Source organism: Strix aluco, chromosome 7 (genome assembly GCF_031877795.1).
Source record: "Strix aluco isolate bStrAlu1 chromosome 7, bStrAlu1.hap1, whole genome shotgun sequence".
Classification (NCBI taxonomy): Eukaryota; Metazoa; Chordata; class Aves; order Strigiformes; family Strigidae; genus Strix; species Strix aluco.
Window position 1 is genome coordinate 24,384,395 of NC_133937.1, and position 25,497 is coordinate 24,409,891.

Below are 25,497 nucleotides of genomic sequence, written 5' to 3' on the forward strand. Positions count from 1 at the left end.
CTAAAACAGCAGTGGTACTGGTATATGCAGACACATTTATCAGTGTAGAATACATCTATTTAAATGCGCATGTGAGAGGCCGCCTGTTGGGAGTGAGAAAAAACATTGCTAGACTCTCTGAGCTTCCTAATCAAGAGGATGACTTTGCCAATCTCTGTCTTTATTACATACTGCTTAGCAGGTACTTAGGAAAACTGTTTTCTGTCTATGTATTTGACTGTATAGACTATTTTAACAAGAAGGTGACAACTATATCTTTTTGGTTCTGCTCCACGATTAATTCTGATAGTGTTATCCGGAGTAAGAAATTTCTTGCCAAACACTGCTTTCTTGAGTATTCATGTGCACAGACTGTAAAAGGAGAAGAAGAAAGCAAAAGTAATAATAATTTTGTGACTGTAAACCTCTCTTAAAGCAAGAATTAGCGTCTTTTATTGCATAGAAGGAAAGAATCTTTGATGCCAATAAAGAGTAAAAAGAATAAGAACTTGAGAGAATATCAAAAAAACCCCACAGCAGAGGAAACATCTGACTCCTATCATCCCACTTGTAAAATACATATTCCCCATTTGATTTGCAGTACTGTGTATGCTGTGTTTGTTCCATATGCAAACTGGGATTAATCCATGCTGCTTGTGACCTCAAATTGGTAGTTTCCCTTTTTTTCTGCATTAGTTTTCTTTCTAAATGGGAACTATAATGTGTACCTCTTTAACCAAAAATATGTAATTAAATACAACAATTTGTCAAGCAAATAAAGATATTAAATGTGGAAAAATGAAAAAAGAATAGCAGTTGAATAAATCCAACAATTAGCCACTGCAAGAGCTTTAATGACAGTTGTAAGGAAGCTAAGGTTTTGTGCACTATTTTTGTAACAGAATTGTTTGGTTTTGTTTTGTTTTCCCTCAAAGGAGCGTTCTCCCCCTCCCTTTGATTCCTTATACCCAAGGACTAGCTGAATATAAGCACTGGTAGAAATTTCCAGATCAAGCCTCTTGCTAAAAAGCTCTCTATCTTAAGAGGTCTTTCATGAAATTTTATGAGAATTGAATTGCACAGCACTTACTGAGCAGGGTAGCTGATAAATAAATATGCAGCTAAGGGGGAGGATTCTTCCAGTGAGACAGACAACAGGTGACTGATCCTTACAGAGATCAAGGAGTGAAGTTATACTGGTGATACAGAACAAAGCAAATTCTCTGTAGCAAGCCCTAATTAATTATTTTCATACACTTAACATGGTAGCACAGAAAAAAAAAGAAAGTGTAAAATGGTTCTGTTCAGCTAAGGTACCTATTTCTTCTGAGGAGATACCATCAAATCACTTAAGATCTCATATTTTTGATTTGTTAAGAGGACAGTTTTGCAAATCCTATTGTCAGTGGAGACAACATTTTCTTGAAGATTTCAATTAAAACCTTCATTTTACTTCAATGAGACTAAAATATTTGTAATCAGAACAACACATCAGATGGTTCAGTTTTCTAGAACTGACCAAACGAAATGTAATATGCAAATAATCTACATTCATTGTGAAAGTTACATTTAATCTTAAGAAGTTGTTCTATTTTAATGATCTAAATGATTTTACCTCAAGCAAAATCTTTTTGTTGTTGTTGCTTAAATCAGGCTGTATTCCTTCAATGGAGGGTGACAGATGCTGTTCTCAATTCCATGGATGTAATAAAGGGATGACTACTCTGAATTTGCTGTCATGACAATTAGTGGGCTTGGAACTGACTCCAGTTCACCTGGAAATATTACACATGTAGCATTTACGATATGCAAGGCCTGCTGGTTTTTACTTGCCTTTATCTTCTGATATAAAGCACATTAATGCTAAGATAAAAATCAGAGCAAAATCTGAAATTATTTTTCATTAAACTATGTAACGATACATTTAATTACAAATGAAATCAAGTCTGAGCCTAAATATGAATAGTGATCCCATAAACACTGGGGGCAGGAAAAATCTGTTTAATCTTATTCCTTCCTACTATCCACTGCAGTCATGGTGCTAGTAAGCCATTTGCTGTCGATATCTGTATCACAGGGTGATACTCATCCTTATTCCAAAAACATTTCTGAACAGACACTTGGACTATCACTCAGTGAAGTGATAATTGCAGACAAATGCACACTGGCAGCCGCTGCTTTGTTATTTTGTAATGCCTGGTGGGTCAAAGAAGAAACAGTAGTAAGCTGGAAAACAGGAAGGCTATGCAGCAACTGATATAGTGGGACACATGGCGCTTTCAAGGCCAGGATCTGTTAGCTGCTCTTTAGAGGCTGCCTGAAGAATAAGAAATGGGGCCTCTGGCAGGAGTGCAGGACACGAGGCAGTGCAGGAGCTTTGCAAGGCTGCCTTGTTTATGGTCCGTACCTAGCCTGCCCTGTGCCATTTGAATGATACACAAGAGCATCCCTAACAGCCAGGTGTGGATGCATTTTAGATAAATATTTTGAACAGTGAAAGTCTCTTCTGGAAATGGTACGCTTTTAAACATTGCTGAAGAAACCACTTAATTTTGCAGTCTTGAAACTTTTTGAGGTTTTGTGCAAGGTTTTGTTAAGAACTCAGATTTCCAGCTGCTAATCAGCTGCAAGCCTTCATAAGTTCTTGTCTTAGGTTATTCACAAACTTTTTTTGCAGCATTTGTTCTCTCCCAAAATACAGTATTCTACAGTGGGAAACCAAAAAAACCTACTTCACCACCACTCTGTGATCTGTTCACTGCATTTAATTTCTAAAAATTGCTGCTATTAAGATACATATATATATATATTCTGGGAGGGAGGGAGACTCTAAAGCTGCATAAATGACATATAGATACTTAAAAAAAATTGTACTGGCAATCTCCATGTACTTATGAGTGCAGTGTCAAATAAACCAAGCCATAGATAGCTGAAGAACCATAAAGAAAATATTTTTCTCTTTGCTAGGTCATACATCTGAAAAATGAGAAAAAAGTGACTTTGTTTCTTAAATTACTAAATAGAAGCATGGCTACAAATTCAAAAAGAAGGTGGTGGTTTCCAGTATTGCCACAGACTCCTGTTTGGTTGTGTCTGAAAATGAAGATGTCATGTACTGATCTGCTAGATTGCTTTTGTTAGCTCACAATTCTAAAAATTATGTTGCTATTTCACATTGATTTATTACATCTGCACAGAATAGGGAAAGCTTTTCAGACAAAAGATTTTAAAGTTTGACTTTGCTACAGATCAGAATCTTTTCCCACATTTGCCTCTAAAATACAGTTTTTATGATACCTGGAAAATTTCAAGTGGTTAGAAAATGATGCTTTTTTTTTTAATGAACTCTGTATTTTCACCCTAGTATAAAGAAATCATTCTTGAATTAGCATAAAAAGTAACCTTTCTAAGGAGTATACTGCATAATTTAAGCTTTTATTAGCCTTTAACTTTTTTTTACACATCTCCCCTCCCCCCTCCCTAGGATGCCTTTGAGATAATGGCTGAAAATTATGAGTTCAAAGAAAATGAAATATTCTGCCTGGAATTTCTGAGAGCAGCTTCTGTGCTGAAATCTCTTCCATTTCCAGTAACTAGAATGAAAGATATACAAGGATTGCCCTGCATGGGAGACCGAGCCAGAGATGTCATTGAGGTAACGTACCTCTGAATTATCTGCCAATTGATTCTTTTACAGATCTACTTTTAGAGGTCACAGTGCAGCATTGATATCTGTATGTATTTACACAACCTTCTGTATTGACTTGTTACTAAGAATGCAGTGATTTCTGGAAACCTTTCGTAGTAACATAGAGTTCCATCGTGGAACCTCTGCCCTTAGGAATAAAGGTAATTAATGGATAAATACAAATTAGTAAGTAATGAAGTATCATCTTTGTATGTAATTTTTAAAGGCTCATTCTGATTTGGATGTGACAGGTTAACTTTTAATAGTTTTTTTCATGTGACTTCTGCCCTTGGCAACATCACTTTGCTCACCTGAATGCTTTATTAGAAATACTATTTTTGCAAAACTGGTAAATATTTTAGTACTTTAATGTTAAATCCTACCTTGCTATGAGTTATAGCAGAACCTTTTACCTAGGTGATGGATGAACTTTACATTCTTACTGGAGCTTTGTGTATTCCCTGCATTTTTCTTAGCCTTTTCAGGACCCCACATCTCAGGTGCTGTTCTTCGAGCAGGCACCTGATCGGGAGATCTCAGCTGTCTGGAGAGGTCATTGCTGAGTGTTGTGATTCACTCTGGCTCCTTGTTTGCCTCATTCAACCAGTTAAGAATGCAGCCTCTGAAGTGCTCTTTGTGCCTACTGTCTGGGGTCTGGGAGTTCAGTTATGATCCCACAGAAAATAAGATGATTTTTTGGATTTTATTGGTGGGGCTTTTTTTGTTTGTTAGTTTTTATCAGAAAGATTGAAGGAACTGTATGCTCAAGAAAAAAATATATGTGTTCTTATAATGCTCTTATTTTCAAGAGAAGTAAACTCAACCAAATAATGAAATCTAATTTTCAGGACAACTCATTGATAGCTTATGATAAATAACTGCTTTCTGGCTGTGAATTTATAAGTAAATCAGTACTGTGAAATATATTCCATGGTCCCAGTTTTTACTTCATCCTTGAGTAAATTTATGAGTAAATAAGTACTGTGAAATTTATTCTGTGGTTCCAGTTTCTCCTTCATCCTTCAGTAACTTTCTGTCTCAAAAAGGATTGCAGAATTTGATCCTAACGGAATAAAACAATATGCTAGCTAAGGATGCTCTTTATGTCTTTACAGGTGGATAAGACTTTCTTTTAGATTATTCTACTAAATCTTACTATAATCTTGATTTATTTTTTAAAAAAAGTAATGTTTTTCGTTGTTTAGGAGATTATTGAAGAGGGAGAGAGTTCTAGAGCTAAAGAAGTGTTAAATGATGAACGATACAAATCATTTAAGGTAAATCTTTTGAGGTTTGTTGCTGTTGTTTAAAATTACATATATTTTCTTCTGTTTAGTAGATCTTAGACATAACCATCAATTTTATTATAAAGAAACATCCAATATAAAGTATAAAGAAAGAAAGCTCTTAAAGAGAAAGGGAGAGAAACTGTGATAGAATAAGCAATAATGGTGAAATCAGTTACCTTTCTAACTAATGTAATGTGTACACAGTTGCTCTTAAGCTTGAACTAAACAATTTCTTTTACCTGAAAACTAATGTAATGCACAGTCTTTCCTGTAAATTTAACCTGATGTTTTGTTTTGGGTTTTTTTTCTCAGTTGATTATCATTATAACACTACACCATCTTATTCTGGTATTAAGAAAATACCAGGTGAAGATGACTCAGATCTATTTTAAGTCTCTTTCATGTGAGGCAGAAGGAAGAGTACTGGAGACATTTCTTTGTTAGGCAGATTGTAGGTTCAGAGTCATAGCCACACTTCTTCATAGTTACAGGAAATATAAAACACATAAATACTGCATACTGCAGTGAATTCTCCACTGGAAAAATATATACTGGAAAAATATTTTTTCAATTTTATCTGCAGTTTCAATCTCTAAAAATACCCCATTTGTGTCTTCAGAAAAATATAAATCAGATAGTAAAAGGAATGGGACTGTTTAATTCTCCCCTGCATTACTCACTTTTTACTTCAGCTACTGAAAGGCTCTTCCATTCTTTCTGACCCGTAATGCAAGTATGAAAGGATGTTCAGTGGTAGCTGTTGATGCCATCTGTAGCAATACTCAGAGAAGAGATGTAGATTCACATGTACAGCAGGATTCAGGAACCAGAGTTGCTTATTAATGGTAATAAAGATTGAGGATCAGCCATTAAATCTTATGTTTTAGGGTTTAAGAACATTTCTTGGAGATTAGAATAAAACCTATCAGGGGACAGATTATCTCAAATACGCTTTATGCCTTGTTTCACATGCCAAATTAAAACAAACTTCTGTGGCTCTCTTGTTAGCTGAGCAGAGTCTCAGCATTTTGGCTGAATTGCCTGTAGCCACTTTTCCCAATAATTTTTTATGTGTTTCTAAGAAAGCCAAAAATCCCCCCCCAGTATTAATGAATTCCTAAATTTTACTGTTTAGCATGGTTCTGGTAACTGCTGCAAATCACTCATCATGATTTAAAAGATCGCCACTGGTGTCAGGGCCACAGTTATCAAACAGCTGAAATAAATTATACAATCTGTGTTTTAGATGTAGGGTATGTGGATGACATGGTCAGTTTGCCTCTTAATTGAAATGGATGCTGCAGAGAACAAGTTTATATACTTCACTTTCACCAGCTGAGAAAGAGCAATGTTTGCATACGCAGTTGAAGAAATGGGCTACCTGCTACTCACGCTGCACTCTTGAAGGTCTCTAAATTGAATACTGAATAATAATGGATCTTAGTAGGGAAAGAAAAAAATGTGGGTTTTTTTCCTAAAAATTTGGACAGTGGCATAGAATCTATTTTCTTTAGTTCTGTATCCCAATATTAATTAAGTCTCTTGGAATTGTTCTAAAGCCACTAATAGACTCATTTGAAAATCTTTTAGCACTAGCAAAAGCACTAAAGGATAACAATCTAAATATTTTAAAAAATCACGTTCTTTCATAAACATCCATGATTCTGACAATAATAGGTAATTTCATCCATTTTATACAAAATGTAGGGTAATGCCTATTTAATATTATCAAAGATTTTTTTTTCCTTTTTTTCTCTGTCTTAATTATTTCTAAGGAATTAATATCTTTAGAAAAACACAAAATAAAGCTAGCATGGTTGGAATTCAGAGGTTGTAGATTCAATGGAAAACAGCAGTTATTCGTGTCTTACACAGCTACTCATTGAATTCTATAAAAGTACAAAGAAACTATTGAGAGCTTCAGTATTGACAAACTGAACATAAAGAACGTGCTTTTGGGCAAGCATGAAAGTTTTCCCTCTTGCTTTCATGTCACTGTTCATCTGAGATATTGATCCACTGAATAATGCTTACAACTGTGACATTTTTGCTTTACATCCTGTCTCAGGGAATAAGTTAGTGTACAAAATTACTTTGGAATAAATGGAATATAACCATACTAAAACTTCAGAGACTGGTAGATTTGGTCTTTTTTTTTTTAACCAGTGGGCAAAATAGTGAAATCTGTACTCCAAATAAGATGTATAGGAATTTAGCTTGGCTCACGTGAGGACTGAAGAATTGTTAGAGTGTTTAGAATATGCAAGCAAACAAAAATTAATGTTTGTACTTAAAATTGAATCCCATTTTGGAAAACAGTATTGGGCATGACCTCCAAATGTATGTGTCTTATAGAATGCAGTATAAGAATAGGTCAGTTGTCTTTATGTACTTACCATCTGTTTCCATGCACCATTGAGACCCATTGCCCTCCATGCAGAATTTCAAGAGCCACAGGGTTCCCACCGACCCCATCTCTCAGGAGTGCTGCAACACCAACATCATGTGTACAGCTGGGAGCTGGTAGTGCCTGTAATAAAAAATTGTAATGTCAGTCAAATTAAGAAGGTAGTCTTGAAACATCTCTTATGCTGTGAGGTCAGTGTAAGGGAATCCAGCTGCTTAACATTATTGTTTGCATTTCTATTAAGAAATGCAGTAAAAATAAAGACTACTATTCTTATTTCAAACCTTGATTGAAAGTGTACCTTTAGGTAAATCACATAAAGATCCTGGGGCTACTACTGTGTTATTGTTTAGATTTCATTTTAATGAGAACTATCCATGTATACAAACAATTGTCTATTCAATGTAACTATGAAAAGAAGGGAAGCTGAAGCTGTATGTTTGTGTTACTCTTTTAATTATCTTCAATGTAAGATAAACTCTGCCCAGTATTGTCCTTGTGAAACCTCGTTGTTACCTACTTATTGTTAATTCACTGCTCCTTTAGAAAACAACACTGAAATGTGTGTTCTTCTGCTGACCTTAGCAATTTACTTCAGTCTTTGGAGTGGGAGTGAAGACATCTGAGAAATGGTACAGAATGGGTTTACGAACTCTGGAAGAGGTGAAAGCTGACAAGACCCTGAAGTTGTCAAAAATGCAGAAAGCAGGTAAGGTGAAAGCCTTATAAAAACTTGTGTTTCAGTGCTCTGAGAACTTGGTAACAGGATCAGAGGAGGTGACAAAGTTCATTTATACATCATTTTCTTGGTGCAGTGTCTTGTGAATATTAAATTATCAGGTTAAAATAATATTTGGACTAACAGTGCTCCTAATTAAAAATGGTCTCATTCAAAACATATGAATATGTGGTTTTTTTTTTAATTGCTTACACAGATAGCCAGTGAAATCTGCTCTTTTACATAAAACTATTAATGGGTCATTATTGCACAGGTGAAAAAATTACAACATTAGGAAAGACCAGAGCTACTTTTCAGAGGTGATCTGTCTCCCTCAGGGAAGCCCTATTTTAGTGATAAATCAAGATTTGCAGTAAAGTACTTGTAAAATTACTTCCATAATCCTAGCATGTCTTAACTTTAAAGTGTTAAACATGGTCAAATGAATGTTGCTTTCCTGTAGATATTTGTGTGTGTGTGCCATTTCCCTAAATAAAGGAACTTATCTAAACAAAGTTATCAGTTACATTAAGGAGATTATGTAACATGACATTAAAATAATGTAACTTCATTTTTGCATTAAACCCATGTGTTTTACATCACCTCAGAATCCCTTGGATCAGCTTGCCCACATTCATGCTCCTTTGTTCTTTTTTCTTTTTTATATCATATACAAATGTGAAGGAAGCTGCAGGACTGGGCTCTTTTGATACAAACTCTGTGATCAGACACAAAGAGAGCTGGGATATTTCACGTACCTCTGAGCCCTGTACTTGGGTAGAACCCCATCATTTCGGGATGATCAGCTTTTAAAGCAGTACGTCCAGAAATGCTGTTGATGGGAGCTGGTAGGGAAGTCAAAGTAATTTATAAATATTCAGGTTCTCTGCAAGTGGAGCAATTATCCTGACTGCTATGTCAGGATTGTAACTGCTATTACAATTGATAACCAATTATAATGACAAAAATATATATAAACTTTAAGGACAAAGATGAGGGAAAGAAGAGGCTGTCTCTTGCCTTTGATCCCCCACACCCAAGGGAGGAGGCTGACTCCAGGAATGGTGGGGAGGAAGGAAAAGACTCCTGAGGAGGCTGAATCTAAATACATTTCTTCCCACAACATGTCCTGAAACAAACCTATAGTTTCAGGTTCAAGATTGAATATTTCTTAATTCTTGCCATTAGATAGGGTTCCCTTGTCCATGGTACAAGTTGTGTGGTTTAACTTCTTGGTGAGAGGTGGCTATTTCACATGGGGCTTATGTAGCGCTATGTAGATTTATTTTGATAATTCCACAGAATGATGGACACTTCTTTGCCTTTGATTTCCAGGGTTTCTTTACTATGAGGACCTTGTTAGCTGTGTATCTAAGGCAGAAGCGGATGCAGTAAGCTTGATTGTCAAGAATACTGTGTGTACATTTCTACCAGATGCTTTAGTTACCATAACTGGTGGTTTCAGGAGGTGAGTGAAAACAAATGAGGTCACTTGGCTGTTTTATTCAGGTACACAGAAAATGATCTTTGTGTCTTGAAAAAATCAAAGAAGCTTAGTGGGAAAGTATCAGAGTTTGTTTTCAGTGGTTGTTTTCTTTTTCAAACAGGAGAGCAATCCTATGACATTCCCAGGTTCTTGTGTTTTATTACTATAGATGGTTGGTTTGTCAGAACAAAATCTATCTAAGAATAGCTTTCTGGAAAAATGATGTTTAGATTCCATACTCTACTTCTTGAGCATATTTTTTTTTCTCTTTTAGTGGATCTGAATTCCCAAGGCTGAGACTATTGTAAGGCCATGCTTGAAAGAAAGATCCAATAGCTTTAAGGCAATCTTGGTGGTTTCTTTTTTTTTTTTTTTTTTGGGGGGGGGGGGGGAGAACTTGGTCACATGAGATTGAAATGTGCTAAGGCAGAGTTTGTAGTGTTAGAAGTATACTTTGCAGTAAACACTGACTGAACTGAATATAAAGCACTGACTAAACTGAATATAAACTAACCCCTGGTATGGATAGGGTGATCTCAGAATTTCTTCCTTGGGTGATTTTTTTTCCTAAAGCTTTTGGTCTTGCTCTGTAAAACCAAATCTGAAACTGTTGCTCAAGACATTCACAATTCATTCTTTGAGCACTTACTTGAGAGCTTTCCTAAGGCCACACGGCAAAGAACTGAGACTGGGAATAGTCTTCAGGATTATCAGGTTCCTTGCTCTGTACTCAGTCCCCTGTCATGTCACTACTTGTAGTACATATTATGCTCATAAACTAAAAAAACCCTTAGTCTGCACCTTAAATCTCTTGCTGCTTAATCTATTACTTTGTAAAACTTTGACTATATTTTTAATATAAAATATCTTTCAAAAATACTTAAAGTATTCTAGAACTCAGAACGCACAGTTCTATCACTGATGCAACTGAAACTGGTATGAAAGCAAAAGACAGAAGAATGTTAATAATTAATGTATCACTTCTGTGATTTATTATTGTCAGCCTAGATAGGCCTGCATAGACTCACTCTGGAGCTAAATTAAGACGTTATATGAGTTGTAATTTCTATATACATGCACAGTGATTGTGATGAATGTATTTCATCACCTTTGTGCCACCTGATGATATTTATAATACATCCCATATTTATTGTAAGAATGTTTGAGCCAGCAGCTGCAAAATTTTTATAACACAGCGTGGTCAATAAGAAGCATTAGTCTCAAGTATGAACCCTGACCAGAGGTATAAGAACAAGATAAAATTTTATACTCAAAACTTCAAATGTCATCATTCCGTGAGTCCTTGTTTAAGAGGCATGTGGTGGCAATCTCTTCCCACTGATGCAAAGCAGTCAGGAACCTTGTGTTGTTAGTAACTTGGATATAACTGATTAACACTTGTCTAGATGGGTCAGAGAGTTGCAGGGATAAAACTGTTATCACACTGAAAATTCCCAGTTTCTTCTGATATGATGTATTTGTGAGCTTTGTTGGCAGCATAGCTGTTTGCAAAGTTTGTATCTCTCACATCAAATTTAAGCCCATTGTTTTGCTTATTATTTCAGGAGGATATGAGAGTTAGCCATTCTCTTTTTTATTAAGAAGCTTTTGTGTCTCTAAATGGGTATGTCAAGCCAGAAAAAAAATTATTTAAGTATCTAATGATGCCTTCAGTGATTAATCCTGTATATTAATTATGTGCCTTTAAATATACAGAGAATATATTAAAACAACTAAGTTTCAAAATGTCAGTCCTAAATGATATTTTACCATCCCATGGAAAACAAATACTGCAGCGTAGGATTTGTAGAAAACTTGATTAAATGGATTGAGGTACCTTTATTAGGCACCTATATTTTAATTCTGAACTGCAATAGACTTGACTACATCTGTTCTTCTTTGTCTCATACAGTGGCAGTATTCATAAGCATGAAGTATGTGTAAGCTCACTAGCTCACAGTTTTCGATTAACAAATTATTATTTCTTTCTTTCGTCATTATGTAAATATTTTAATAAAAGAAGTAAGCAAATTTTATTAAACAACTTGACTTGATTCCCTCATACTACTAAAATAAGAGAAAAAGTAGCTCACGACTGCTTTGAATAATATATTAATTCCCCAGGACCCAGATTTGTCTTGTTTTTTATGTTTGTTTCATAACTTGGAAGATGATTGTGTTCCTCCAGATTTGACTGGAGAGTTGGAAGTCAGGAGTCTCATAAATCTTACTTACTATGCAGGAGAACTGGATGAATTACAAGGAACAGAACTTCCATGAGCGATCTACAGTCATGGAGATTTGATAGGGTGGAGATGAACTACAAGAAAGTTACATTATTTTTCCCAAACCCATCAAGCAAACACATGGCTGAATATATTTAATGAGTTACTAGACCTTTTCCATTAGATTCCTGGAAATTCATCAAATCAGATATTGCTGTATTTCTTTTAATCAAAATTAGAAAGCATAGAATAAATTCAAGTAAATGATAGCTTTTTTTGAAGCCCCAGCAAACTTGTTCATGGACTTTTCTTTGTTTTGATTTGATGCTTTCACCTTTAGTCTTCTGTATTGCTTCTTGTACTAGTCTTAATGCCAGTTGGTGTTTATAGAAGCTGTAATCATGGATGGTGGTAGATGAACCATGTTTCAGGTATAAATGAAGGAGCAGTTCAAAGGATTAAGAGCAAACACAAGAGAAGCCACTATGTGAAGTACAAAAGCATCAGGGCATCAGTCAAATTGCAAGCACAAGTGCAGGAACAGACTTGGCTGGCAGTTGTGTTTGAAAGCAACAGGATAACAGAGGAGGATGGACAATGGACAGTGAAAATGATGAAGTCTTGAAGAGAAGAGGCAAGGATATTTTGAGCACAGGTTTGACTGATAGTCTGGAGACTGTGTTGGGACACTGATCACTGCTTGTGTCAAGGAAGCAGGATTGCAGGATTAAGCCAGTAGTTATCCGTTTGCAGATTATGTAGCACTGGAGACTACGGTTTGTGTATTCCTAATTCAGAATGGTGGAAGATTCACAGGGAAAAAAAGGCTGTAGACAGGAAGTGAAAATCAAATTACTACTTTGGACCTATGTGGTTTAATCAAAATATCAGACCTACAAATTGTTAGAGTAAGACATGAAAATTGACCAGTTACATACAATTTCTTTTCTCTTTTGCTCTAATATTCTGTAGTTTCAGTTTAGCCCCCAAATTCTTTCTTCTACCTCTTCTCAAGAGTTATATTACTGAAGCAGACTTCAGTGTCTGCTACTTCCTTGATGCCTTTTCCTTCCAATTCTTTCATCTTTCTTCCTGTCTTCACAAAACAATAGCTCATAAAACATCTTTAATCAGAAGTGCTTTCCTTGTGTTTTTGGATGGAAGTGACAATAATACTACATTTGGTTGAAGGCAAATCTCTTTTCAGCTATCCATAAATGAATATAAAGACTTAAAAGTAACTGAAATAAAGGGTTTTGATGGCAACCATTCAGTATCTCCCTAATTTGAAATCATTCTGGAGCAGAAATGAATAAATTAATGAAGTCTGGAAGACTTTGTCCTTTGTTACTTCCCTACTGAAGCCCTTAGCTAACCACCTGTAAAACATACTCCTTGAGTTTCAGTTGGTATAGTTTTGTATGAGAGGCTAGGAGGTTTTTTTCCTTTTTGTTTTAATCTTTTTCTGACACTTATCTGGGTCATTTTTAAAACAGACCTTACAACACTGAAATGCGTGGAAATACAGAAGTAGAACAATTGTAGTTATGAAATAAATAAACGGCACCCATACGGTGTGGAATGCATTTCATTGTCTATCTAGTGAGGCCTATCAGCTTGACTGTAGAGAAGGAAGGATAGAAGATGCTGATAATGCAATATAAAGCATACCATGGACAATGTTATCAGAAAGGCTGAATTTGCTGTGCAGTCTATTTGAATCAGGAATTGGCATGGCATTATTTTCAGTGCCCAGCCTCTCTTATTTTGAATGGCTGAGATTTAAGATTGTTTTCTTGTTAAAGTTAATGAGACAAATTCTGAGGTGGGGAATAGCACCTCATATTACAAGTTACAAAAGCCACTGAGGGTGAAGTTTCCCTTTCAATACTGAGTTAAAGAGAGGCCCTGAGATGGGAAGAAAAGAAACTTTATTTTAGTGTGTGACATCCCTGATTAGTACTGTGTTTGTCTCAACTATATCCAAGGCATGAGTGTAGTTTAGGCTAATGTATGTTATCACTTTTAAATGAGAGTTAAACTGAGGAACTGATAATTTTTTTCCTGTTTATTAAATATGTAATTTTATTCTATGATGAGAATTAAGGGTTTTTCAGTAGTAATATCTCATCTTGTATATATTACTACGTTACAGAAAATTTGATTCCTATTAGCAATATGTTAATGCTATTATTAATAATATTAGCATTGTTGCAGGATTGTTTGTAATGACAAGTAGATAGAGAACTTCACACTAGGTTTCATGTCAGTGAAACTGGAGGAGTTTCCTCCCTTTTTCCTGTAGCTCCTTGTTAGGACATGGCTTCAAAGTGATTTTAAGAAAAGGTAGTCATGGGCTGAATCATTATCACCACATTCTGCAAGATCTTGGGTTTTTGTTAACTTGATTTAGCTGCTGATATTTGGTTTTGCCACAAGAGGTGATCTAGACTGAGGGCTTCCTAAGAGCAAAAATACTTGGAAGAAACATTATATAGTATATGTAGTTTATGGCTTCAGTCTCTGTAATGGTTATTCATATCTCAATACACCCATAAAACCCAAATTTGACTGGAGAGGTTCAGAAAAGGATCTGGAATAGGATTAAATACAATAATAAGAATAAATCATCATGTTCATTAACTGCATTTCCAGTATGGCTTTCTGATATCTTTTCTGTGTGCTTTGTCCATGTGATTCACAAATGATTTACTAATTTCAGTTTTCTTGTGTTCCGTGTACCACACTCAAATAGTTGTGATTAGCTCTGCAGCATCAGGGTTGTTTCTCTATATGAACACATAGTTACTATATCATCAATAGGCACTTATTTTTTAGAAATTACCTAGGCATCCTATTGGTATTATGATTTCAGTTCTGACTTTCTCAAATGAGATTTACTTAGACACACTTTTGTTAGCTTCTCCCATCTTTGCCTTAAGATAGAGTGAAGTAGACTAAGGAGACACTTTGTTTTAGATAAGTTTTCATATTGCAGTTCTTAAGAAGGTGCCCAAGTGTCCTGGGCAATGCATCAAGCAGAATAACTAGTGCCTATCATGTATTATTTGTCTTGGTGGGAGGCTAATTCCTCCATCTTGCATCAGTCTTCAGGGAAGTTTTGTCTCAGACTCTCTTATTATTGAATTGTGTTCTAACATGAGCCTAACTGTAGATCACTATCTCCTTGCTTGAATTTTGTATTATCTTTTAGAAATCTGGATTTGAGGCTCTGTAACATTTGAAGATAAGGATTGCTAATAGAAAAGCAATGAAGAGAGCAAAGGACAGGATCAGTGTGTTTGTCAGGCAGCACTGCCATGCTTTTGTATATTACAATGCAAAAGTTTCTTTCCTGTGTGCAGTGACATTTCCTACAAGGCAAAGTAATGCATAAAGGAATGACATAGGACAGGACTCTTTTCTGTTGTGTATCACAAAACTAATTTAAAGATATCCCTCCTTTCAATCTCAGAGATAAAATAAAATTAAATAGCTGGGACAAAGAAACACTTCCAGAGATTATTTTGCAGGCTCACACACTGATGAATAACTAATGTTATTGTGGCACCTTCATTTCAGAAATGAGACTTCTATAAGGCATCTGGAATCACAATTATCTAACTGTATTGACCCATGCTCATAAATGAGAGAATGTGAGATCAAATGTATGAAGAATATAACACTTCCCAAGCTCTTCATATATACATACTCAAGACTTCGTGGTTTACTTAACTGAGCTAGTCATGTGGCCTCTGACTGAATTTCTTGATAAATCCTGATAAAAAGCTCTATTGACCTTTTCATATTGGATACTCCCGATAAAAGTATTCTTTATCAGGCTGTAGAGGTTCTGTGGTGAGGCTAGAACACCTGATGTGACACCAAGTCTTTGTTAGGTTCTAAGAGATAAATGTGTTTGAAGTCCTATTACAGAAATTTTTTTCTTTCTGCTCAGATGTAGGATTAAAATAGTGCCAGACTTCAAACTAATATAATTAATTCAGCAAAAGTTTCTTTCATTAAGTTTTTAGACAAACTCCTAAGCAGAGGTTCCTTATTCTACTCACACCTTGTTGTTATAGTGTATCTACATACGTTTACACTATTCTTAGATATAGTTATTTCTATGCTTTTTCTACTCCAAAACACAAGTAGTAATAAGGCAAGATGTAAGCTGTATCCAGCTGCAGTCCAAATACTGTAATTTCTGCTCACTTTCTTCCACTGCTGTTATAAGAAGTAAATTTTTAATCTGCTGTTATTTCATTTTGTCAGGGAGAAATCTGCTATAAAGGAGCTGTGAGGCAAGCTGCTCACTGAAAGCTTCAGCTGATATGGTAGTTTGCACATACTCTGATGTAAGCAGATCCTGGAAGATTCTAGTAATTCTTCCAGCACAGACTGAAGAGACTGTTTGGATATTTGTGAGCACAGCTTCACCTCTGATAAACTATAGTCCACTCAGGCTTTTAACCCACAGATGTTTTAAACTGAGCTGGTTTGTCTTAAAGTTTAGTAAAACAGCTTCACTTTACCGAACTCCCTAAATTTAGAAGTGTTTGACCTTGAGGTATTGGGATGCTGTGAATAAAAATATTCTGTGGCAGGAGTCAGAGGCACTACAACTGGGAAGAAACAGAGGTCGTCACTAGTTTCTGCTTCTAATTTTTCATAAGCCATTAAAAAATAAGTTGAGAAAGGAGAAAATCATTTTTATCCAAATTAATGGCTAGCCAAGTCAATTTAGAAGATAATCTATTGGAGTAATTCAGACACTTCCTTTTATCATTAGAGCTTTGATTATTTTTCCACTCATTTCATCTATTATTAGCCATGATGAATCATGAAGTAGAAGCTGATGAATAAGGTATGTAGGAGTCATGGACAAAAAGAACTTTGTAAGAATCCATGAAACATTTGTGTACTCAGCACAACGTATTCTTTCATAGCCTTTCAAAAACTTGTTGATTCAAGATTTTTTACATGCCCTAGTCTACCCAAACCTTTACCACTTTCACAGGTTTATCAGCTCATTAGAAGGATGCTGTTTAGTTACACACCTCTCTTCTCTCTGAAGATATTTCAAGTGATGGGTCCAGAGAGGAGGTGGCAATGCTGCTGATTTCTGTGAAGCCAGAGGTTTTACACAGTATATGTAGACCCAGAAACTCCCTGGATTAGCCTTACAGTTTCCATGATAACCTGCAGCTCCTGGAATACATTTCTAACAACCCTTAACAGTGTTTAGCATTTTCCGTATCCTATCAACACTGATGATGAGTACTAATGAGTAAACCAGAGCAATATAAGTAATGTTTATACAGCAAGATATGAAATCCCAGATTAAAAAAATATTTTAGGACTTTTACAACAAAGCCTTCTTTGTTAGCATTTTTTTTTTTTAACTGAACTGGAAAAAATGAGAATGAAAACTAAAACTAGGGGTAATGTATTTTCTTGTCAAGCAGTCAATCTGAAATTTTAGTTATGTACTGATACGTGATCAGATTTGTTACCATTTTAACTCTAGACAAAGTTTTTATATGAAACTGGCTAAAATCTTTAAAATTACTGCATTGATGACTGCTTTTTGCTATTTAAAATATTTGTCATTTTACAGAGCGTAAGGAATATTGGCAGTAGCATTTTCAAATTACAAAGCCAAACTTGTAGAGGCGAAGCAGCATATCACAAGTACACTACTAGGAGTAAGATAAGGTATTGTCTTAAAAATAGATTATTTCTTTACAGTTCACGTAAAAGTAGTGTTTTGTTCATTTGATATCCAAATCTAATATTCAGTGTTAAAATGAAAACCAAAGTGTACAATTAATTGAAAAAGTGCCACTATTTCTAGTGTAATAACAAAACTAAAATTCTCAGGACTCTAACTAGTTTTGACCACAAATTGTAAGTAGGTTGCCTTTTCCTTTAAAAAGTTATTTTAAAAGAGTGTACAAGACAAGGTTGCCTGATGAGCTTGGGCTGATAACTACATGGATCAGTTTGGCCATTATCAGAGGCAGAAATGCCCTGTTACAGAGAATCCTGCTGATAGATGTAGTAAGATGCAAAAGTTTAAAATGAGCAACAATAAACCAGAAGTGAGTCAGAATAAGTGAGAAACTTGCTGTGAGTAGATAATATATGTATGCATATGTAATTGTGTATACAGTAATAAATATATATAAAGACTGTATATGAAGAAAGAACAGAATGACAGCTAATGGTATTTAAAGAATTTTTCTCCTTTTGCTTTTTTCTGATATCCATTTTAAGGGCACTTTCAGTCTTTTTTGGTACATAAGGGTCAGCCATTTGACAATTCTGGGTTTCTGAATTATACAGAAATATTTTTAGAATGCTTGCCACTGCATAAAACCAAAATGTTAATGGCTTCACTAAGTCAAATTAAATTTTAATGGCCATGGTTTAATTTTTCTTTTAGCCCATTCACATCCTTTAAGTAGCATTAAATGTGATTCAGTTGTCTTCTAATATCACAGCTGACCTGAATAGCCTTTTCAATTAGCCTTTTAGATGAAGCAGATCTGATATATTTTAAATAAATAAAGACCTCTCTTTATTGGTTAAATGCTGATATTCACAGCTCATTTAATCCATTTATTGAGATGCAATGTCAAAAGAACAACAGTTTCTTTGTGCAGTGCTGGTGAATAATACGTAGAGATGAGACAAAAAAAAATCACAGCATCTTTGTTTTGTAAGTGAGTGTAATTTAAGGAAGAAGAACTCAAAAAGATCTATTTAAGATTTTAAGAAAGATGCATGACTGAGAAATGAAGAAAATTATTTGCCAAGAAGTTACACATTGAAAACATTTTAGGAAATGGTGAGAAAAAAAGTGAGTTAACAATGCAGATTCCCCTCATAAATTTATTCTGACATCTTGCAAATAATCTAATCTTTAAACAGTAGATGGATGTCTCATGTTTTTTAAATCTGTTCATTCTTATTAGTGTATTATGTTTTAATTTAATATTTTCATGGATTATTTTAGTGTTTACAATGTAATATGCCTTTTACTTATATAAAAAGTAATAGAAATTGTTTAGAAATCTACCATAGTTTGTTCAAAAGCATGTTTGATGTTTCCATAATTCTGTTTGATGTTTGTTCTCATTTTGGATGACAGTTTCTCAAAACCTTCGCTATATAACAGAGATGGCCTACTGTGTTAAAGCCTTCACTGTGTATGGGAGCAGGCATGGGGAAAGATGCTTCTAGGTTTATTGCTCAGCATGGGATACAACAAAAGCAATCTGGGGTGTCTGTTATGTAGAAGAGCTGGGCTGAGGATGATTTGGACCGTAGATGTATATTTATCAGTGGCTTTGGTTATCAAAGTGCAAAAGAATGGCCTTGTCATTAGCTAGAGAAAATTTCAACACTGACTTCAGTTTTGCCATTTTAGTTGCTTGTATGAGTGTCAGATTATAAACCTGCCCACAAGTAACTTGCTTTCTCCTGATGAGTCCTAGCTTTGAAACAAATACCAGTCTATCATGATGGCTGGCTCATTAGACTCACCTAAGTGGAAAGAAGCAGTGACAGCTGTCAGTATGAGTAACAATACTCCCAGCTCCAAACTCCAGCGGCTTGTGCAGTGGCACTCTTTAAGATAACATGCCATTAGAATTCCAAAATGTTAAAACAGATTTTGCATTATTTACACAATTTTCTAGACAAGTTTGCCAAAGTAAATATTTTGAAAAGTTATAAAAGGGGGGGGTTATAATTCAACTATTTATAGTCCCAATATATCAATGAAATATACTTAATAACCATATTCTACTGACCACTTCCATTTTAAAAGCTTAGCAATAAAAATTGTTGTGATTTTTATTATGCTAGGTGAACTGAAAATTATTCAATCAGCTTTTTAGAACAATTAACTTATGCAGTACTGGTTACTGTTAGCATCATGAAAATTAAACATATAAATTACTAAATTCTTGTATGGCTTATACTGAAAACACTTCTCTGGTTTTTTGAAAGGGGAAATGCTCTGCCGTTCCTTGAGCATGATTCTCTCAAATACACAATTCTTACAATATACAAATATGTAATTTTTCAGTAAGCATAAAACACATATGAATAAGCTCACAAAAGCTCTTTTGCACAGGACACGGGCATAGTGTTGATACAGTTTGAAAAGGATACCATTTTATCCAAAAAAATCACATCAAGTCCAATGGCCCCAGGCATTATTATAACATACAATCTGGGACTGGGGCAGGGGGGCAGATTGCATGATGCAGAGCATGTACTAAAATTGATTTATCAGTATAATTTTATAAGCCGGAAAATCTGCTTCCTAGTAAGGGTGAACTATTGCTCTTTGAATGTTTTGGTAATTTGGGAGCAGATTAGTATGGTATGTATTTCATGGGGGAATAAATGCTGTTCTGATAAAAAGGAAACTGTACAAATAATTGGTACCTAACATTAACATGTACAGAGATGTATTCACAGACTGAATAACTTCATTTTCAAAATCTGTAGACAGAATGACAAGTAATTCTTTACAAGAACATCTCAGGCAAGATCAGTGGTGATAACCTTAGAACTATTCTGTAGCAAAGTCGTGTTATATATGCTGCAGTTAATTTGAAGTGCATAAAATAGGGCTCATGCAGTTTGCAGACATTATTTTTCATGCTACTGATATTAGATATAATAGGAATATGATAGAATATGAATATATAATTTTTAGTAAGTTTTGATTTTATCACATCCTTCACTGTGTAAGAAAGTCTAAATTCAGTGAAGATTTGATTAATTCTCTTGGGAATTTTATTTAGTGGCTTTTCACTAACGTTTGTTTGGGGTTTTTGTTGCAAGCCAAAACATATCAGTGGTGTTATAGAATAGCTCTATATCCAGAAACTAAGATAGCGAATGAAGATCATACATTTATATTTAGGGCTAGCTGGAAAATATCTGTCAAAGTATTTATAAGTATTGTTTGTTTCCTGTGAAAATTTTCAGTTCTTCACTGAAGAACTGGACAGCAATGTCATTCTATTGTCTGGTAGGAGCTATAATTCAAGTGATTTGTATTTCTTTAGTGAAATGAGTCCTTTACTCAGAATTTCTCTTTCATGATGGGGTTTAGCTATAGAAGCTTCATACTATATTGTGTCATTTCACCTAAAGACAGGGGTATGTCCATCATGGAAGAGGTAGTCAGAGGCACAGAAACCTCTGTGAAGTGTTACAATGCCTTTTCAAGATCTCTGAAATATTTTGATGCAGATTTTGTCCAAGAAAATGAAATGACAACTTGAATTAAAACATTTCTTTCTCATTTATATTTAACTGTCCACACAAACCCTTCTGCTTTCTCTCATTTTCCTGACCAACTCTGCTAAATCCTTATTGTAAATAATAGAATGATTAGAGAGAGCAAATAAACTATCAACTGTAATTATCACTCAGAATTTGTAGCAAAATCAACCACCAGCAAATATTTTCCAGTCATTTGTGATTTTTTTAATGGTTGGGGTTTTTGGCCTTTTACAGGGACATTCCAGGGAGGCATCATATTTTCAAGTACTGCTCTGAAAAGCCACAACAATCAAGTTGTCTCTTATAAGCATTTGGCATGAAGACAGCTAATACCATGCACTGATTTCTGAAGTGCTCAGCCAGTTAATTTAAATGGACTGATTTTAATACTCAGGCCAGGAAGTATGTTGAAGTAGGATATTTAAAACTTACTTCTTGAAAAGTATCTGCTGTACGTGGATGAGCACTAAGGGTTTTATAGGCTGTCTCACAAATACATAGCTGTAGAGTACATAAAACTGGTAAGGAAAAATCCTCTAAAAGTTATAGAACATTAGGTACAAGGAGGACTATTATGATAGTGGAATACATTCAGGAAAAGATGAAGTTAGCAAGATAAAAAGAGAGACAGGAGATTTCAGATAAGATGGTAAGATAAAAGAAAAACATAAAGAACAAGAGGTCAAATCAAAGACGTACATGGCCTTGATGAGATAGGGATGCATAGACAGTTCTGTTCCTTAGATTTTACCTATAAAATAGTTTCATTTGGGTTCACCTGCTAAAAAGAGGATGCCTTACAAAATCCAAGCGCTCGAGGTGGGAATGGAATGAAGAGAGACAGTTAGTAACACTGTCTTTGTAATACTGAGAGACCTGCAGAAGAAAGTGGTACTCTTGTCTAAAGGCAAGTCAAATCAAAACTCTGCATATGAACTCTGATGCCTATCCCTAAGCAATTCAGGACAGAAGTAGAAATAATTCATTACATTTTGTCTTATTTGCAGTCCTTCTTGAATGTGTGTTGCTTCCTCCGAGAGCTTTCTGATGCCTCAAATGTTTTCAAGTATGTTTCTTGATATTTGTATAGCCAGATAATTTTGTTTGTTAGTATGTTTTACTTATAAGTATTTCCATGCCAGAGATGAAGTTGTTCTGAAGATTTTGCTATTAGTGAGCAGTTACTAAGATGAACGATATTATTCTGTGGTTCAGTGTTCGCAAAAGAGATTTTGCAGGCTCAGATGCCAGACAGTTCAGGGTTTGCAGGATCAAATGCCTGTTGTTTAGAATCAAGAGACTAAAAACCAGTTCAGATTCTAATATGTAATATACTGCATCACTTTTAGCATGGTTTTATTCCTAGAAAGCTGTCTTGAAGGCAGGATATTTATAGCAGTGTTTACTCATTGCTGATTTACACTTTAGCAGAAGTCAAAGTTTATTACAGGCTAGTTAGTTGCTGTAAAGATAGTTGACAGCACAAGCAAAGAATGATGTTTTCCTGGTAGATAATAATGAGAAAAGCTGCAAGAATCGGTGACCTTGTATTATGCTTAGAGCAACCAGAAGGTATGTTTTGCAGATCCCTGTGAGCAACAGTAGCCATAACATTTTAATTAAGTGTGACATGATCATGCTAGTGGTGTAGGACATGATATTGAGGAGGTAACTGCTGGCTAGATTTTGGTTTTGGACATATTCTACATGTCAGATAACAAGGAAAAGATTAAGAAGGTTAAAAATAAATCATGTAGGAGATGCCTGAATTACAAGATATAGCCAGAAATAGTCCTTTTAGTTGCTTTCAGTTTGGGAATGGTGGAATTTATTATGGATTGTTGCTAATGCTGTGGGAGAGATGGATGGAAATCAGGCAATGTTTTTGAAGAATGGAAAATCATCATTAAATAGAGACCAGCAAAACCCGATAAGATAGACTCAGTTATAATCATCAGCTATGATAGCTGTTCTGTGATGCTACTAAGGGCTGTCTTGGAGAACAAAAAACCCCCAAATGTTAAAACCTTATCGATTGCTGTTTCTCATAAAGAAGTTTATAAACTCATATTAGTTCATACACTAATAACCTTATACTCTGGATGTTATGTTAATGATCAAAGACTGCAGAAGATTTGCTTTTTACCTTGACATATCTTACACCTAGACACAGTTCTAGTGGGTAAAAACAACAAACGTTCCTGGCTATTTGATCCTGTTGCAGAGGTTACTGTGTCCAGTTGCACCTAGTTTGTCTGTGTTAGTAATAATATCCTCACTGGACATTGTTGCTTACGAAATGTCTCAACGTTGACATTATAGTATGCATTTATATCACTGCCATAAATAGTACTACATCCATACTTAGAAAATGTAGATCATACCTCCACCATTCAAATACCATGATTAAAATGTGAACAACCTATTGGTACATTCTAGCTAAAAGGTTGGTGGGAGCTTGACATTGAGTTCAGCTGAATCATAACAAAATAGAAAGATACTTTCATCTGATTGTTTGAGAATCTGAACTGGTGACCCAGGGAATGCATATTCACATTTCACCTAAAGAAATAAAAATATGTAGCTACAATGAAGTTGCCCTTTAAAATGCCGTGTTACCTGATGTCACACAACAGTGCAAGTTGAAAAAGTCAAGATTATATTCAGAAAGAAGTCAGAACAAGAGTTTAGAGAACTATGACATGACTAGTTCTTTGAGAGACTCTCTGAAAATATATGGCTAGAGCTTTACAATATCTGGATCAGGAAAAAGGGCACAGAGAGAATACTCAAAAGTTACATTCTCAGAGTATCTCCTTGACATGGTTTGGGAATTAAGGAAGTTGGTTAGCAATAATCAGAGTTTTCAATTTGGGATTAAATCAACTAAGCCGACTTCATGAGCTTCTTGGTCTGATGGAGGATCATGTCTTGAAGCAGAGCAAGGGAATTTTGTAAAGGAGGGTAACAAGATTTCACTATGGAGAGATTTACTTAAGGTAGAAGGGTAGATTTAATGACAGGCTTGTCTACACTTTAAAAGGCTTTTCTGGTATCCTTATACTTGTAGAATATATTGGCAGCCCTTCTCTGTGGAGATGCAGTGTTCCTTTGCCAGTATAGTTTAAATTACTTTCTCAAATGTAATAACCTATATTGGCCCAAAGGGTATAACTGTTTCAGCTCCAGGGAACTGCTGGCTAATAGTGTGATTTCACATAACACAGCTATCTTGGCAAAACACTGATGTAGACCTAGTAGACAAGTTTTGAATTTCAATTTATGTTTGAAAACTGATTGCAAAATAGGCATAGTTGTATCCCACAATTCTGGCGTAAAATACATTGATTTTAATAGTAAATATTATTTTCACTGTAAAAGTCTAGTTTTCTAAATGTATCCTGTAGGTTAAGAGTAAAATCCTCTTCCCTTAGACCAAATTAGTAGATTACCCAATCCAAATCAGGCCTCAAAAGAGAGCAATCTCGTTTTCTCTAGATTATGCTTCTGTAAAATTCCTAACTACCTTACTTGCAGAAGGGGGTATGCAAGTGTAGTTATGGAAAACCCATATGTCAGCCCAATCCTGGAAAGATTTAACAGTTCACTCTTAAAAGTTCAAGTGAGTGAGCAATGTCATTAAAACTAAACAGACTGTGCACATGCTTGAAGTTTAAACTGTGCATAATTTTTTTCAGAAGTACTTGACTAAAACTTTAGTGTCTTAGTAGAAAGGCTAGACTCAAACTCACCATTCTGGAGCTGTATGCTAGCAACCAAGCAACTGTTTAATTTGAAATTAGCAGATATTATATTCCATTAGATGGAATAGATTAATAAAATATCTTAAAGTAATCACAGCTAAAGTAGAATTACACATATTGCCATAAAATGCCAGAAAGTTCAACTTCATAAATCAGCTTCTCATGTCTTTACGAATAACTGAAATGCATGAACAATTACCTGTACTCCTCAGCCATCACACCACCGGCTCAAACGGAAGTCTTAATCCTATTTTATGTTAGAATTTGGGGGGGATGTCTATTTTTTGGTCTTTTTTTTTTTTTTCCTTTTTTTGCAGTGGATGCAAGCAATCTATTTCTCAGTTCAAGGAATTTTAACAGAAAAACTGTCATGTTTGTATAACTTCCAGTACAGCTGAGCAGGAAGCAAAGAGAAACCTTTATTTTTATGGTAGGTTGATTCTACAGATTGTTCCATCACTGCCAAGTAAATGAAACCCAGGCTGAACATCTAATATCATTCAGACATTCTGAAAATGCACGTTTCCTTCCTTGCATGAACATTAATATTGTCTTTTAAATTGTTTAAAGTGCATGTTTTGATTTTTGGAAATGCCAAAATAGACATGCATGAAAAAGAACATTTT

At 35.0% G+C, this 25,497-nt stretch overlaps 1 protein-coding gene across 4 annotated transcripts in view; it reads left to right on the top strand.

Moving 5' to 3' along the window:
* Nucleotides 1–25,497, top strand: part of DNTT (DNA nucleotidylexotransferase) — a 127,846-nt gene that overhangs the window by 44,210 nt on the left and 58,139 nt on the right. For all 4 annotated transcript variants that reach the window (XM_074831004.1, XM_074831000.1, XM_074831003.1 and 1 more), the window contains 4 exons: nucleotides 3,464–3,634; nucleotides 4,873–4,944; nucleotides 7,949–8,072; nucleotides 9,417–9,549. In XM_074831004.1, the coding sequence (XP_074687105.1) occupies nucleotides 3,464–3,634; nucleotides 4,873–4,944; nucleotides 7,949–8,072; nucleotides 9,417–9,549 (500 nt within the window). The remainder of the gene's footprint in view (nucleotides 1–3,463; nucleotides 3,635–4,872; nucleotides 4,945–7,948; nucleotides 8,073–9,416; nucleotides 9,550–25,497) is intronic.